This window comes from Piliocolobus tephrosceles, chromosome 15 (genome assembly GCF_002776525.5).
Source record: "Piliocolobus tephrosceles isolate RC106 chromosome 15, ASM277652v3, whole genome shotgun sequence".
In the NCBI taxonomy this organism is placed as follows: Eukaryota; Metazoa; Chordata; class Mammalia; order Primates; family Cercopithecidae; genus Piliocolobus; species Piliocolobus tephrosceles.
This window is the reverse complement of record NC_045448.1, coordinates 54,733,512-54,752,168: the sequence shown is the minus strand read 5'-3', so window position 1 is coordinate 54,752,168 and position 18,657 is coordinate 54,733,512. Positions and strand designations below refer to the sequence as shown.

Genomic DNA, 18,657 nt, shown 5'->3' with positions numbered 1-18,657 from the left:
CACCATGGGCAAAGCTAATAGAGATGGCAGATTGGAAGGAGATATTTGTAACATGGAAACTAATGGGACAGAACATCAGTGCTAATTTCAGAGTAAGGACCTTTGAAAAAGCTGCTTCTCCACAAAAGCAATGAATACACTGGCAAAAGTCATCAAAATCAACTTTTTTAGAATTCTGGAAATTAACCAAAGGCATGCAATAATCTAAGGAGCATTTATTCAAGAAAAATGGCTTAATCTTTATAACAAAAGCAAGTTTGATGATATTCTAACTCATGCAGTTTCCATCCTCCTATCTCCCCTCTGCAGAAGCCTTGAAAACCAAGAGCCCTGCAATTATGAGGAAAACCAGAAGTCTATCAGTTACTGGAAGAAGCAGGAGGGGTTTGGAGTGTCTCACAAATACCAACTCAGAGAACTGTCATTATTTAACCTGGCTGGCAGCGTTCATCTTTATAGACATGACTCAGAGCCCTCAAAGTGAATTATGCACCCCCGTCACCCTGCCCCTGCCTCACCCCATGACCAGGTGTTCATCCAAAACAATCAGGGACAATTGTTTAACATTACAGCTGCCTAAGGTGACAGTGACAGTTGGGGCAAATAAGCTGCCCCAAACCGGAGATGTATATGCTATGCTTTCTACTGGGTTAAAATCATATGACAGCAATTTCCACACCTGAAAAATCCTCAGACAACAGAGTTCACATCTACCTACTGCAAGGAGATGTACGTATGATGAATTTAAGTTATACTGATGTTTTAGTAAGTGAACTGCATAAAGCAAAATCTGTCATCAATAAAAGCCCTCTGGAGGGAGCAGGACTGGGGAGACTTTTTTGGTCAAAGGATTCAAAATTTCAGTTAGAGAGGAACAATAAGTTTAAAAGATCTGATGTACAGGTGGTACTCTCTATCCATAGGTTCTGTATCCACATACTCAACCAACTATGGATTGAAACTTTTCAGGAAAAATAAACAACAAAAATAATACAAATAAAAAAACACAATAACAAATATTTGCATGGCATTTACATTGTATTAAGTATTCTAAGTAATCTAGAGATGATTCAAAGTATATGGGAAGATGTCCATAGGTTATATGCAAATACTACACTACTTTATATAAGGAACTTGAGCATCTGTGGATTTTGGTATACATAGGGGTCCTGAAACCAATCCCCTGGATACTGAGGGATGACTGTACAACATGTTAACTATAGTTAATGTATTGTACTCTTGAAAACTGCTAAAATAATAGATTTTAAGTGTTCTCACCACAAAAATAATGGATGTGAGGAAATAAATAATTAGCCATTTCACAATGTATACATATTTCAAAACATCATGTTGTAATGATGTTTTGTATAGATACATACAATTTTTGTCAGTTAACACTGTCTGTAATAATCACAGTAATACCTAGCCATGGATCAGATTAAATACAAATAGCATATCAGACATTTTTTCTCATAGGGTAACAAGTAAAGACTGGTTATAGAGTAGTTTCTTTACAAAACAAATGTAAAACAAATTTAATGCTTTACGAATACTCAAAACCAATATTCTGGGATTCACACTACTAAGGTAAATGGTTGGTAAACTTTTTTAATTCTGGGAAGGTTTGGGATCAAATATACAGAAGAGAAAGCAAAGACAATTACATCTATAATTTGTTATTTAGTACACTATGTCAAAAAAATTTTGATCAAATACTAGTGTTGTGCTGACAATTTCAGGGAAATCTGATTAAGTTGATAAACAGTATTAAAATATTTAATATATCTGAATTTATTAGATTTACAAAGTTTTGCAAGATTTATTAGGTTTTTTTTTTCTTCTCCTTGTGAAACAGGGCTACCCCACAGGTAGTAAGCCCACAGTAGCCACAAGGTTTATTAGGTTTTATAAGATTTATTAGATTTCATTGAATTTATAGATAAGTATTTGGAAGTGTTTTGATTGTCATAGCTTTAAGTTTTCCTTGTGAAGATGTTTAAAGTATTTGAGAAGAAAACAGAATATAATAACTATTATTTTTTAATGTTTTAAGTTCAGGGGTACATGTGCAAGTTTATTATATATAGGTAAGCTTGTCTCATGGGGTTTGTTGTACAGATTATTCTATCACCCAGGTGTTAAACCTAGTACCCATTAGTTATTTTGTCTGATTCTCTCCCTCCTCCCACCCTCCACCATCCAATAGGCCCTAGTGTCTGTTGTTCCATTCTATATGTCCATGTGTTTTCATCATTTAGCTCCCACTTATAAGAACAAGTGGTATTTGGTTTTTTATTCCTGCATTAGTTTGCTAAAGATAATGGCCTCCAGCTCCATCCACGTTCCTGCAAAGGACTAGATCTCATTCCTTTGTATGGCTGCATAGTATTCCATGGTGTGTATGTGCCACATTTTATTTATGCAGTCTACAGTTGATGGGCATTTAGGTTGATTCCATGTCTTTGCTATTCTGAATAGTGCTGCAATGAACACATATGCATGCATGTGTCTTTATATTCCTTTGGGTATATACCCAAAAATGAGATTGCTGGTTGAATGGTACTTCTGGAAAACAGAACATAATTAAATCAACAAACTTGCAATTTAAAATGCTAACAGAAATTAATTGACTATGTTTCATAAATGAGTCATTGTTAAGATATATTTCATTTGTTCAACTTGAGTTAAATGTCAAACAAGTGAAAGATGTTATTCTTATTTTATACAATACTTAAAAATTAAAGACTTAAGGAAACATTTTTAAAATTTATAATGTTCAAACTGGAAGATTTAAATCATAAGTAACTATGAATACCTTTTTATATAGAAAATTAAAAATCTTAAAATTAAATTAAAAATCTTACACTGAAACAGATAACCCTCAAAAAATTTGAACTGCCTGCAGACTTGACATAACAATAAAATCCAGGAGACAATGGAATAATATCTTCAAAGTGTAAAGGATAATTAATTGTGAACCCAGAATTCTACATTTAGCTATGCTTTCATTCATTAAAGAGTATGGGTAACTTAAAGACATTTTCAGACAATGAAAGCTGAAGAGTTGGCTACTCCTAAACTCTCATTTAAATAACTGTTTAAGGGTATTGTGGTAGTCTGTTAAGTTGCTGGCCCCAATGAATCAGGCCTCCCAGTATTCAAATCCTTGTATAGTCCCCTCCCCATAAATGTGGACTGGTCTTATGATTAGCTTTAACGAACAGGATATGACAGAGGTAACACTATGCCAATACTAGCCATAAACTTTAAGAAAGCCTTACAGCTTCTGCTTTTGCATGCTTGGGAGTAAGAAGTCCAGCTACCCGGCTGGAGAAACCACGTGGAGTGACCACATGGAGAAGGAGAGGCCCAGTCATTCCTGCATCCCAGCTGAGTCCGGTCCTCAGTCCATCTGCCAAGTGAATGCAGCCACACAAGTGACCATTACCAAGACCAGACCAAGAACTACCCAGCCGAACTCAGCCAAGATTGCAGAACATTAAGCTAATAACATGATTGTTGTTTTAAGCAATTAAATTTGAGGTAGTTTGTTATGCAAATAACTAAAACCAATATTTCAGAAGGAAGCCAATTAAATCAATTAAAATGAATCTTTTAAATAGTAATCTAAAACCTCTCACAATCTCACAAATAATAACTTTAAAAGTAATTCTTTGACTGGGCACAGTGGCTCACATCTGTAATCCCAGCACTTTGGGAGGCCGAGATAGGTGGATCACCTGAGGTCAGGAGTTCAAGAGCAGCCTGGCCAACTTGGTGAAACCCTGTCTCTACTAAAAAAATATTTTTTAAAAATTAGCTGGGCATGGTGGTGGGTGCCTGTAATCCCAGCTACCTGGGGGGCTGAGGCAGGAGAATCACTTGAACCTGGGAGGCAGAGGTTGCAGTGAGCCGACATCACGCCACTTGCACTCCAGCCTGGGCTACAGAGCGAAACTCCGTCTCAAAAAAAATTTTTTTTCTTCATGGAAATAAACGGGGGAGAAAGTAATCCGAGTTATCATAGAGGGAAATTCCTTATTCAGACATTACACCTATTAAAATTAGACATAACGACTATGTTCATTTATACAAGCATATGTATAAATGCTTGTATAAGAAGCCCACAATAGTGAGGAATATCTAAACATGAAAACATCAGAGAAGATATTCAGATGCTTAGTGGTTACTCTACTTAAGAATTCAAATTGTAGCCAGAGTAATTACTTGAAAGAAGCCTTGTTAGATGAGAACTGCAAAAAATAAGGCAAAGTCCATGAAGAATGTTTGAAATCCACTCTCTGTTTCTTGGAAACTTGATCTCATTAAAATTAGAATTTTCTAAACAAGTTGCTATCTAACTATTTATATTTTATCAACAAAGCCAGGATTTATTCAAACATACAATTTGCTTCTTATATTGGTGAAAACTTAGCAGTTTTACTTTGAGAAATGTTCTTTTCTTAACTCTTTGTGTCTGCTTAAAGATCATTCATCAGTAATATTTTTCTCTTAAATCCCACTCTTCTCAATATTCTGATCTTATATAAAAAGACAATATAAAAATAATAGTATAGATTTTCAAAATACAGTAAAAAAAACAAGCATAACTGTAGCAAAAAAATCGTTATGTTACATTTTGGTGCAAAAGAAGCAACACAAACTAAAACCTATTTTAGAAAATGAATTTTACCACTATATCTGAATTTGCAATTCAAAAGAACAGTGAAGTATCAAGTTGTTGATAATCAGCAAGGTTTTATTTAGGTACAAAATACCCCATTCACAAATTAGATTAGGCTTTCCAATTTATAAAGTTTTATTATATAAAACCAAATGTGAACACTTACTCTTACAGGCGCTCAAATATGATGGAGCATAGCCATTTGTTAACTGACTGTGGATGGCAGCCAGGAAATTGTGTGTGGTAGAAGACATAAAGGGTGCTTTGAATTATCGGCACAAGATAACATTGCTGAAATGCCAAAGTCCAGGCGTAATTAAGTGGGCTGATGGAACAGAATGACTATGAGATGACTTTTAATTGGTATTAGTGCATATTTATATGCACATTTTTCTATGTTCATATGCTTATAGTTAAAAATCTAGCACGTATAGATTAGTTTATATACATATTTTTTAATGTCACATTAAAACATTTTTTTAAATCATTGTCATCTAATATGCAAATACCTAAAATATGAATAAATTGCAGGCCTATATTATGTAGTATATGTTACTTTACATTATGACTTTATTGAAGAATGTATAATTATCATTTAGCTAATATTTATTGAATCTGGGCACTGTTCTAGACACTAGGATACAATAATGAACTTGGCAGTGAGAAATGCCAACAGAAGAACAGAGAGAGAAAAAGAAATACCAATAAAAGAACAGAGAGAGAACCATGCCAGATTCTCAAGTTAAATTTCAACTCAACGCACAACGTAGTACAATGCAATTATTGATAATAGAAGCAGTTACCATTTATTGTCTACTATGTAGCAAACACTGTGTTAGGCATTTTACATGTTGTTTCTCACAACAATCCTGCAAAGTAGGAATTATTCTCACTTTACAAATTGAGGAAAACAGGATGATTAAATTTAATGGGTTCAGGTTCACACAGTACTAAGTTTAATACTGAACCAATATTACAAAATGAGTATTGATAGTGACAAAGTTGCCGTGATTTCCAGTTAAACATGGCAAATTCAACGTGCATTTCCCCTATTCCTTCCCCAAGCCCCAGTACAATCACACTACAGAAATTTAAGAGGGCTTACATCCTTAAGGGAAAAACTAAATGGGAGTGAAGATGTTAACACATTTGGAAGCTGGAAAACAGATGGATAAGTAGCAATAGACTCAAGTAAACTACAGAAAACTGGAAGTTAAGTGCTATGGGGAAGAGGGTGGGGTAAAAATTAAGCCAATTCATGCCACAGCATTCTAGGAGTGCCCCGGAATCCGGAGGTCTCAGATGCCCCTGAGGCAGGGAGCGTGGGGCAGGGGGACAAGGTGATGTTGCAGAGGACTGCTTTTAAGGGACTCCTGGATTTTCTGTCCTCCATCCTAGGCAGAGGTTTGGAGGATTTCTCTCTGGGCAAATTAAGTAGATCTACAGACCCTGATTTTGGGGGACCCCTTATGAAATGACTGAGCCCTGCCTTATGAACCCAGAACAAAGCCCATCTCTCCAGTATCATCTTTCACCACTCTTCTACCTCCCTTCAACTTGAGTAGGAAAGTACCATAACTGCTTCTTATATGGAAAGGACTGGTTGGCTACCAAAGAAAGTTAAAGCAAAAAATCATATGTCATATGTAGATACATATTTTAACCAGCTCATCAAATTTTTATTGGCATGCCAAGCCATTTTCTTTGAGGAGGTGTCCACTGATTGGAATTCCACTTTGTGTTTCTTGTGCAAACCATGCTTCTAATGCATCACTTCCAGTTTCTATTTCTTTGACACAGAATGAAACGTAAAGACACATTTCAAGCAAAATGAGTGCAGAATCCTTCAAGATTTTAAAAATTAAGTCCAACTCCTCTTTGTTATTTTGCCTATACCTAATTAGCATTTTTTAAAGTTTAGCAATTGACCTTTTATCAAGTCTGCACATTCAACTTTGAATGTTTTATAGAAACAACTGTTTTCTTACTCAGATTTTAATTCACAAGAATATGTAATTAAAATATGGAAATACAGTAAGTACATAGACATAAATCTGATTTGGAAACAAGCTTGACTTTCAGAGAGTGTCTCTGCCTCCTTGGTCTGAGTTATATTCTCTGTCTCTAAATCCTCACATGAGCAATAGAAGATAATGCAGGTAAATTTGACAGATCAAAAAGGGCCGTCTAGGCCATAGCGAGGAATTTGAAATTTATTCTGTGAACAGTGAGAAGTAACTGGAGAATCTAAAGGAGGAGAATATCATTTTTTTTTTAAAAAAAAAAGATCCTTTGACAATGCTGCAGAAAACACATACCCAGGAGGAAGAAAGCAAGCGGGGTAATAGCGGCTATACTGCATTGCTTACAGTGAAGATGGAAAGGAGTAGATTTGGGGTCTGTTTTGGAGATAGAGGTGTCACGATTTGCTGATGGATTGAATGTAGGGGCAGGGAGCAAAAGGAGAGAGTTTTAGAATGCCTTCTAGCTTATCAAAACGTGAGCACCTGGTGGGAGAGTGGAGGTGGCGTTCACTGAGATGGAGAAGACTCGTGGGGGTAAGTTTGGATGGGGGAAATGAAGCATTCTATTCCAGCCATATCAAGTTTGAGAAGGTGACTAGCTATCCAAGAGATGTTAAGTAGGTGTTTGGATATGTGAACTTGAAGCTTAGTAAAGAAGCCAGGGTTAGAGAAATTTGGTTTTTAGACTGGTTCCTTTGACCTTTCACCTTAAACATCTATTCCTTGTTTCACCCCCACTGGATAGTATCTCTTGGTTACCTATATCGCAAATAATGATGTTAGCACCCTTCTTCTCTTCTACTTCTCATCTTCTATCGTTGTGCACTTACTTTTCTTATTAAAGATGCTAAGATGCATTCTGTTCTGTAACCATATTTAAACTTGTGTCCATAGATTGAGCCTAAAAGTTGAAAACTACTAAACAGCATGCATAGTATTACATAATTACATACATCTTGTTCATTTAAGGGTCAAATGTTGTGCCAGGACTTCATTTCCTTCTCAGTGGGTGTAATGTCCAGTGCCACTTGAAAAAAAATGGTTTAGTATCCATGCCAAATAAATTCCCTTTTCTAGGTCAAAAAGTATTTCCCCTGAGAACTTTGAAGATATTATCTCCATTGTACTCTTGCATCAGTGCTGCCTGATTCCATGTTGATACTTACTTCTTAGATGGTGGCTTATTTTTCTGTCCCTTTATGGAAACTTTTAGAATCTTCTGTTGATGATTGTTTTGCAATTTTGTAATGATATGTAGGGTGTGCATCTTCTACCCCTTCATACTTAGAAGTACTCAGTAGACCCTTTTAATGCATTTTATATAGGGAAACTTTCTTACTATTTTAGAGGTTGTGTAGAGTACTGTACAGTACTGGTTAAGAGTATATGTACTGGAGTCAGGTTAGCTGGGTGCAAGTGCCAATTACTCACTGTGTAGCCTTGGGCACATTATTTCAACTCCACGCTTGCTTCCAAAGGAGTTCAGAACATGCCACTCTAAAATGCCACTCTGGCATATTGACTGTATTGAGTTAAAGGCACTTGAAAAACAGCAGATGCAAGAAAAACAGTCTGACCTTCCTTCTCTTTCTCAAAAGCAGGAGATGAAATTCCTGTGTAAAAGATATCCTCCTATACCAGAAGAAAAGCATCATTCTTATCATCAAGCACAGGAATTTGAGGTGAGGGGAAATCTAGACAAATAAACCTGTTCAACTCACCCTTATCTTCCTAGTCACTTCTCTACCCAATTACCCTAGCCCAAAGTCCTTTGCCTTGTCCCATTTTTATAATTTTCTACTCTTTGTCCAATTTAGTATTTGTGTTGTTTCTGCGTCTTTGGGTCTTCATTTCCTTATGAAGGCTCCCCTGCTATGTAAAACTTGTATCGAATAAATTTGTATGCTTTTCTCCTGTTGATCTTTGTGTCAATTTAATTCTCAAGCCCAGCCAAAAACACTCAGAGGGTAGAGGTAAAATTTTGCCTCCCTACACTTTCTTATCTGAAAAATAAGAATATTAATAGTATTACTACACTATTATGTTGCATAGGGTTCATGTGGGAATTAAATGAGTTACTATTCAGAAAGCTCCATAAAGTGCCTGGCAAATAGTATGTGCTCAAGAAATGTTATGTTTTGCTAATTATCTACCTTTATTTTTACTCTTCTCTTTTCTGGAGCTCCAGAAAAGTTGGATTTCCCAAACAGATCCTCTATTTTGCTTTCCTTCTCATTTTTGAAGTCTTTGTTTTATTGTTTTATGCTCTGTGATATTTCCCTGCCTTTATCCTCCAAATCTTTTTTTTTTAATTGGCATAATTCTAATCTTTGGTTGTCCATTCATAAGAAGGGGATGGGGGATCAACTTGATTTACTGAAATAACTGGTGTGGTAGTTGACATCTGGCTAAGCCACAGCGCTCTAGTAGTCTTAACGTTGGGATAGGATGGAGTGCTCATGACTGCAGCCTTTATTTAAGGGACAGGCTTTGAAGTAACTCTCTGTCTCCTACTCACTTTTCATTTTTGCTTTCCACTATGCGTGCTGGCTCGGCATGTAGCTCAGTCAGGGCTTTGGCTAGGCAGATTGTCTCTTCTTTGTGCATCTCCTTCTAGCTATTGCTTCTTTATTCTCTTTTATCTGTCAGTAGGCTTCCAGTCTTTTCTACATTCCAGAAATGTAGAAAATTCTTCCTTCTATTATCTTCACCCTTAGGAGTTTATTGCTTTGCTACTATTTATAGTAATAGGGTCTTGGAAGGCAGAAAACATAGGTATGTGTGCTCAGTCTACTATCCTGAACCAGAAGTGGAAACTTTATTATCTTTCTAAATGACAGGTCACTATTACAGATTATCTAATAGCCCCCTTCATCAACTACCTTCTTTGAAGTGACAATAGTTATAACTATTAAAATGTGGTGGCAACAACCAGCAGAATGCTACTAAGTTTCTGACTTTGAGGCTAGTGTTATTAATGACCAGTACAATTTTCATTATGTCACATTAACTGTTAGGAGACAAACTGTCCACTAGGAAGAAATAACAAACTTCCCAAGGGCTGCACTTGCTGTGTGTGTATTTTCAACTTCTGTAAAGACGTAACTTTTTCAGGAGGTGTCAGGACATCTAATACATCTTAGTTTTGACAGCAATAATTTGAGATAACAAAAAAGGTTTTTGCCACTGCAAAACCTTACCTATTCCACAAGAAGGTTTTTGCATCTTGCTGTGTTTGACTGGCAAAACCAGTGGACACGCTGGTTTTTGGAAGTCACTCCTCTGGGTGCTCTTAGAGTCATAAGGTGGTAGGAAGACAGGTTCCAGTGCTTTACCATGTGACCACCAGTCACCCTTCATAGAAAATAATTGGAAACACAATATTGGATACTGTAGGGCATTTTCATTTATTGCTTGATGTCTATGGATATTCAGTAATTCACTTTAACAAGTTAGTGGATATCCTGGTACTAATGTGGAATTCTGAAATCTAGAAATATCTTTTCACAAAAAATGTATTTCTTTGAAGGCACTGAAAAATGAGTTATCATGTATTTTTAGCTAAAATACAGCTGCTAAATTCTTAAGCTACCTTCCATCAACAAAAAAAAATGGTAAAAATCAACAAAATAGCTGTATTTGTTTTGTACTATAATTTTATTATATATGTACACATGTATGTATATATTTAAATATTTAATCTAAAAAATTATGTTCTAAACTTTTCATTATGACAATACAAATAATGTATTATCATCTAAAAATGGTGGTTTTTAGAGTTTTTAGTCCCTAACCTGTACCATGAGATACATTTTATGTCATACAAGAGCGCACAATGCTACACATACATAAAACTGAAACAAAAGTTTCACAAAATACTTATACTTACTATATGCAGTGTGCTCAGCTATTTTTCTCTTCTATTTTATTGCTTTCCTATTTCATTTCACATTGCTGACTGTAACTCAATGATTTATGGTTCACTAATGACTCAGTTTGATAAACTTTGTTTTAAGGGGAAATCTCTCCAATGTTACTGAATTTTGGCACTAAAACCTAAGTATACAAGAAAGGGAAAACTGAAAGATTCTTCATTAACCTGTATGACAATTTGATTTCTTGGAAGTTCACAGAGTACAGAGGGGAGCTGTTAGTCAACTTAATTCTGACCAAATATTTTAAAACTGGTTGTTAGGTGGTAGTAAGAAAACCCTTGAGAAACCCATGACCCTTAGGAGTTCCCGGAATACAATTAGGGTGCGAAAGTAACTTTCGGTATAATCAAACACCTACCGTGGACTATAAGGAAGCAAGTCTGCCTTTTAAAAAATCAACTATGATTCCATAGCCAAAGACTTCTAAACTATGATTCAAGGGGGATGAATATGCAATTCTAATAGGTAAAATTCTGACAATACAATTGGGGCTACATTGATGCAAAAAGGGAGATGTTTCTTTAAAAAAAATAAAAATAAAAAGCCTATGTGGCTGCATAGGGAGTCAGCTCTCAAATGAGCTTAGTTTCTAAAAAGACAGGCATGTATAAAAGACATATACAACATTAGATTTAAAAAATAATTAATGGAGTCAGCTTCTCAGAAGATTGTCAAGAAACTCGGAAGAAATTTATAAATTTATAAAATTGTATAAATTTATAATTTATAAAATTGTCAAAGGCAGCAAAAATAGGTTTTCTAGAAAAATTGTTCATAGCTGAGTGAAATCCTACAGCCCCATAAAAGGTTATCTTTTGTGTTCCAGCTAACCATTTGGAGAGAAGAATCTTGTTCAGGAAAGTCAGAACTACTCAACTTGAGGTTGTTAAGGAAAATTATGGTTAACTTGAAAAAGATGGGATGAACATGTACCAAAGAACTAAGCCCTGAAGAGCTGATGAGACAGTTGGACTTCACTTTGTCAGTTTATAAGAGTGCCAGTTTTTAGGCCAATGACAAATTGTAAGCAGGAGTAATGGAATAACTGGTAATTGTAACTAGGGGCAATTTCTGCAGAGATCACAGAAATTTAGGAACTAGTGCATTTTGGAGAATAGATTGGCTAATGCTTCATTTTTCAGAATGGGCTAAAAGGTGCATTTTAAAAATTAAGACTACTTGATGCAGATCCTAGGAAAATTCTAGAACAGATTACTAAACAGATGGTGTCTTCTCACTATCTGGCTGAAAATAGTTACATCCTACTGTTGTCAGAGCGCCTGCTTCTGGCAGCTCTTCTCCACTCCACTTCACAGTTATAATAGTGCTTATTATGTCCCAAGGTCTAGGATTTATAGGTCTTGTCTTATGCTCATCACAATTCTATGAGGCAGGCACACCCACTTTACAGATGAGAAAACTGCCAGGAGATTAAGTAACTTCCCCAAGGTATATCACTAGCAGACTGCTGCACTGCCACAATTCAAACCCTCAACTCTTTGTGCACACTTCTAATTTCTGTGCTGCACTGCTGTATCAAACCGGCTGTGGAATGCAAAACCAGGTAAGCACAAACCACATTAAATTATTGAAGAAATGAAAATAGAGGCTCAAAGTGCATGTCTTAGTCTGTTTTGTGCTGCTACAACAGAATACCTTAGAATGGGTAATTTACAAGGATCAGAAATTTACTGGCTCACAGTTCTGGAGGCTGGGAAGTCTAACATCAAGCCACTGGCAGGTTTGGTAATTATGATTCTAGGATGGCACCTTGAACACTGCATCCTCACATGGTGGAAGGCAGAAGGGCAAAAAGAGGGCAAGAGGGGACCAAACTTGCCCTTTTATCATGGCATTCATTTCACTCATGTGGGTGGAGCTTTCATGACCTAATCGCCTCTTAAAGAGTCCCACCTCTTAATACAGTTACAATGGAAATTACATTTCAACATGAGTTTGGAGGGGACAAACATTCAAACCATAGCAGCAAGTATCCTGAGAAATTTCCTCTATGATAAGATTGTAAAGCATGCACAAACACTTTATATCATCTACTTTTGTTGATCGAAAACTTATTTTGCTAATATTCAAGTTACTGGAAAAATGACTGGGATGAGCAAACCACTAGGAAATGGCTGATGGGCTTTAATTATTATTATTTGTTGTTATTATTTTTTTGAGACAGGGTCTCCCTCCGTCACCCAAGCTGCAGTGTAGTGGTGTGATTACAACTCACTGCAGCCTCAAACTCCCAGACTCCGGTGATCCTCCCACCTTAGCCTCCTGAGTAGCAGAGACTATAGACATAAGCCACCATGCCTGGCTATAATTTTTTCTTAAAAGTGTAATGCAAAGTTATCCTTAAAGCAGAGAGATAATTTCATCTTTTGAGCAAACTTCTTTTAAACTGAGAATTTTGCCAAAATGGTCTTTGTTTCACAAATATAAAGGAAATAGAGAACAGTTTTTCCTAAAATGTGATTGGTGACTTTAAGACTCTGCAGTTTGTGAAAGTGTTCTGATGAGTGTTATAAATTGGATGCATCTTCACTTTAGCTGAGTGAAATCTTACAGTCAAAAAAAAAGGTTATCTTTCATGTTTCTGGATAGTCTTCCTTATGCCTAAAAAGTTTGATTTGTTCCTGGAAGAGTGAGAGTGCGTACGTGCCCATGTAACATGTGCGTGCCTTTTTGGTCCAAGCATTTACTCATAAAAGATTATGAGATTAAGGAAAGAGATAGATGGAGGCTTGTTTTTATCTTTATCTCATACTGAAAGGAAAGACTAACACAAAATTTACTGCTCTGTGTACCATCACTTATATTGGATTGTGGGGGGTTAACACAGTTACTTATGACAAAATAAGCTGGGAAGTTACCTAGCGTGATGGCTTTGTCTAGGCACTGGGCAACAGACCATATCCTGCAGATTGTTGAGGGGGTTTTGCCTAACTCAAACTTTGGACCCAGAGAGGAGTTATCCCTCCCAGTCTAAGGCCTGTCTTCTTTCCTGCCCCAGGATGATAGTCACTGGGCTCCATGGTCAGGAGGTGCTTGGAGATTCCTGATGACGGGGCTGCTTCTAACCCGCAGCTCTGGGAAGGCCAGTAGCTGTTGCACTGTGGGTCCCTTAGTCTGTGGAAGCCAGTGCAAGGCAGTCTCTATGTTATACTCCTAGTACCCCTAAGCTTTCAGAGATGTTCTAGTAAAGATTACCTATTTTCCATTCTTTGGGAAATTAAGGGAGAATCCTCAGAGGAGAAGTAGTAAAAGCAAGTGAAGTATCCTAGAGAAACCAGTTAAGCGAATGTAAGAGGTCATAAGCCAAGCTCCACAGCCACAGTGGCCTAGCCAAGATGGCTGGTGGTGGTCATCTGTGGAACATAAAATCATACTTTGTGGATTCCCAAGGAAATGTGGGCTTTTGACAAAACCTATACACAAACAATCACGTGTTGTTGGTAGAGCTCAGTGGCTTTAAAAAACTGAAGTACTATCACAGACACTGGGGCAGCTAAGGTCGCATTGGTTACACTGTACCTAAATTCACCTCTATTTTGCTATAGATGTTATGAGTGCTTACAAAAGTCTGTTTTTAAGCAGTTCATGATGTACCCCTCCATAAAAAATTTGAAAATTGTGTTCTGTGGAACACTAGTTCTCCAGCATATTAATAGGTGTCCACAGTTAAATAACTTTGGGAAATAGAAAAACAAAGCTAAATAAGTTTATCACAAGATTTCTCAGAACCTTTATACACCAATGTGAATTGTGAAGCTCTGAGAAAGGTTTATAAAAATACAGGTTTTCCAAAACGTATTTGACTTTGCAAATTTATTTTGTCAAGCATGTAGACAAGGGTCAGTGCTCTGAAAAATAAATTTTTGAAAATACCAACCTAGTATGCACTATCTCTTTTAAAGTACCAATATTTAAAAGTATTTTTATTTTATTTTATTTTATTCTTGAGACGGAGTCTCGTTCTGTTGCCCAGGCTAGAGTCCAGTGGCATGATCTTGGCTCACTGCAACCTGTGCCTGCCAGGTTCAAGCAATTCTCCTGCCTCAGCCTCACAAATAGCTGGGACTACAGGCATGCACCACCATGGCCAGCTGATTTTTTTGTGTTTTTAGTAGAGATGGGGTTTCACCATGCCGGCCAGGCTGCTCTCGAACTCCTGACCTCGTGATCTGGCACCTCGGCCTCCCAAAGTGCTGGGATAGCAGGCATGAGCCACCTCACCCAGCCAAAAATACATGACAATCAAACCAGTTTTCTTTGGAAGTGACTGAGCTAAAACAACTTCTTACTTTTTCTAGCATCCTCAATTTTATGTTCCTAGGTAGAAATGTACGAAATCTTAAAAATCGTGTAAATAAATAAAACCAACCAATCTCGTGTTGCATCCTAAAGATACTATCTTAGCAAAACACATAAAACAACAGGTGTCATTTGAAATATTTAGGCAAGTTTATATTCTTTACTCTTATAAAGTCAGCATTACTGTCAACCAGTTTTTTTCTTAACCAAGCTAACCTTTAAAAAGAAACCTGTCATCTTAGAGGAACAGTTTACAAATATGTGAAATATATGTTCTTTATTTATCGTTGGATACTTAGAAATGAGTAGATTTAAGGTTCATTGTTGTTTTTGTTTTTTATTTTATTATTTTAAAATTTGTTTTTAGAGATAGGGTCTTGTTTTGTTACTCAGGCTGGAGTACAGTGGCACGATCATTGCTCACTGCAGCCTTGAACTCCTGAGCTCAAGCCATCCTCCTGCTTCAGCCTCCTAAGTAGTGGGGACTACGGAGGCTTGCTACCACACCTGGCTAGCTAGCTATTTATGTATGTATGTATGTATGTATGTAGAGCTGGGTCTCACTATGTTGCCCAGGCAGATTTCAAACCCCTGGGCACAAGTTATCCTCCTGCGTTGGCCTTCCAAAGTGTTGGGATCACAGGTGTGAGCCACTGTGCCCAGCCTATTTTCTTTCTTTTTGAGACAGGGTCTCACTCTGTCACTCAGGCTGGAGTGCAACGGCGTGAACACAGCTCACTGCAGCCTTGACCTCCCAGGTGGAAGCAATCTTCCTGCCTCGGCCTCTCAAGTAGCTGGGACCACAGGCATACACCATTACACCCAGCTATTTAAAACAAATTTTTTTTTGTATAAATGCAGTCTCACCACGTTGCCCAGGCTATGTTTTTAAAATATAAACTTTCCCTTCCTGCCACACCCAAAGCAGACATGCTTGTAACTCAGTGATATCTTCAGTCTTTCTCTGTAACTCTCCTCATTAGTATTCATGGACAGCTTCCCTTATTTGAGCTCTTCATCTCAAACTCACTTTCACCATCTCTTAAAGGTCCAGCGCTAATAATGATTCTACTACTGCCCTGTCACCTAGTCTTGCGGATAGTAGCTCTTAACACCTTTGTTCATTTTTTTCCCAACATACCGATAGAGTAAGAAGTAAGAGAAAATTAGTTGGGATAAAGCTTTTAAACTTTTATGTTTCATATTTCTATTCTCAAACCAGCTTCTTTTTCTTAGTACTGCCAATGTAAGGATGAGTTCAGTGAACAGTTTTAAATTCAACCCTGAACTAGAGCTCAGAGTCATTCATGAGGCTTTATAAGAAATGTAAGAACTTCACTAATTTGGATTTTGGTACCAAATTAATTTCCCCAGTGTAGGTCTGGTCTAACAATAACAACTGATTTCTTTAAAATCTGAACTAATTGGTACGAGAGCATAAGCAAATATACAAAATGAAGTACTCTCAATATGGCCCTTAAAAGGGTTTAGTTCATGAAATTAAAGTACATTTAACCACAGGAATTCCTGCCCCAAGAAGATCTCACATTCACACCATGGTGCGCTGTCTATGACAAGAACAGATGTTATCAGTATGAAGAGAGCTCACAAAAAGCAATCTCCATCTAAATGTTAAATCACTATACCTAACACACAGAGAGATGAGGAAAGAAGTGGAGTAGGAGGAGGCTGACATTGGCACAGTGATCTGAGACCATTTAGATGGTACACATTTCCTTTTCCAACTGTACTAGGTCTTCTCTCATAGAATCCCGCTCTCAGCTGCAAATGAGTCCCCATCACTGCAAAGAGCAGTAGACTAGGATTCTGCTGCCACTAAGAGCTAATGTCTAGTGAGTGCTTCCTTTGTGCATTATGAATGCTCTTCTGCCAAGTTCCTACATGCTCATTCCCTCACTCTCCCTCAGGTCTTCACTCAAATGTCGCTCAGTGAAGCCTTCTCTGACCACCAATTTAAAATTGCAGCTCTGCCTGCAGCATTCCTTATCCTGCCTTGCATGCTGCCCTTACTACCATATAACATTCGAATACAGCTTACTTATCTATTCCCTCACTAAAATGTAAGCTATGTAAGGACAGGATTTTTTTCCCCATTTACTGTGTTCACTGCTGTATCTCTAGTGTCTAGAACAGTAACCGACAAAAATATTTTAATTCTCACAAAAACCCCATGAGGGACAACTACTATCCTTATTATATAAATTAGGCAATTGAAGCTTAGCATGACTTGCCCAAAGTCACACGGCAAGTGTGTTGCAGCAACAAAATGGAATGAACTAGTGACATGCTGCAGCAACACGGACAAATCCCAAATGCTTTATTCTGAAAGACTGGTTCAATAAGCTACATACTGTATAATTCCATTAACACGACTTTCTGGAAAGGGCAAAACTATGGAAAACAGATCAGTGGCTGTTTGAGTAGAGGAAGGGGATGACCACAAAAGGGCATAGGGGAACCTTTGAGGGTGATGGAAATGATTCATGGCTTGACTGTGATGGAGTAACATGACTACACTTTTACCAAAATTCAGAGAATTATATACTACAAGGGTAACTAATTTACTGTGTAAGGGTAGGTATAATAATGTTCCCTCCTTCTGTCCCTGAAGATTGTTCATGTTTTAATCCCCAAATCTGTGAATGCTACTTTGCATGGCAAAGGGACTTTGCAGATGTGATTAAGGATCTTGAGATGGGGAGATTATCCTGAATTATCTGGGTAGGTGCAATCTAATCACAAGGGTCCTTATAAGAGAGAGTCAGGAGAGTGGGTCAGAGAAAGATTTGAAGATGCTGTGTTGCTGACTTCGAACAAAAAGGTGCCATAAACTAAGGAATGTGGGCAGCCACTAGAAGCTGGGAAAGGCAAGGAAACTGATCCACCCTTAGAGCCTACAGAAAGAACTAGGCCTGGCAACAGCCAGTGAGTTGGATTTTGGAGTTCTAAGCTAGAGAATAAATATGTGCTGCTTTCAACCATCTTTTAAGTTTGTGAAAATTTTTAAGATGAGCAATAGGAAACTAATACAATAAATTGTACTGCAACAAACCTGACTTTATAAAAAAGATAGGGGAATATTTTTAGCATGGTACAGTCAATGAAGTGTGGTTTGGCTAAACCAATAGCCCTGGGTCAGAAATATGACTGTGACATTTGCTTATTACTTAATCTCGATATGTTAATTAACCTCATCGGAATATGTGTTATCTGTAAACTATTTCCAGTAGGACTTCATAAAAATTGTAGAGATTAAAGAATATATATAAAACACTTGGCTCATTCTTAGAACTTCATATGCTTTTAATAAATGATTATTATTTTACAGAAGGTACGTGAATTACTGAGTATCATGGGACATTTTTATATTAGAATATATATTGTAAATACAATATATACATGAAATTTCTTTAGTAACCCCAAAGCACTACTTCGTGGCAATAATCTGACCCAATCTAGGGAAACAATTACTTAGATTCCCTCCCTGTATCTGTATTATTTATATGTAAAAGTCATGTGCCAAAATAGTTCCAGGTTATTGCTTTTAACTATTGGATTATGATAAGTACTACTCTGAGATGTGTCTCATCCTTTATAGTCTGTGACCAAATTATTCTGTAAAACAGTGTCTGAATCTGAATCTCTATTTGTATACAATGAACATCTGTCCAAC

At 37.0% G+C, this 18,657-nt stretch overlaps 1 protein-coding gene across 1 annotated transcript in view; it reads right to left on the bottom strand.

Moving 5' to 3' along the window:
* The window catches only part of C15H2orf73 (chromosome 15 C2orf73 homolog), a 29,700-nt gene that overhangs the window by 6,929 nt on the left and 4,114 nt on the right, over positions 1–18,657 (bottom strand). Inside the window, exon 3 of the mRNA XM_023190214.1 lies at positions 9,909–10,062. Coding sequence (XP_023045982.1) covers positions 9,909–10,062 — 154 coding nt within the window. The remainder of the gene's footprint in view (positions 1–9,908; positions 10,063–18,657) is intronic.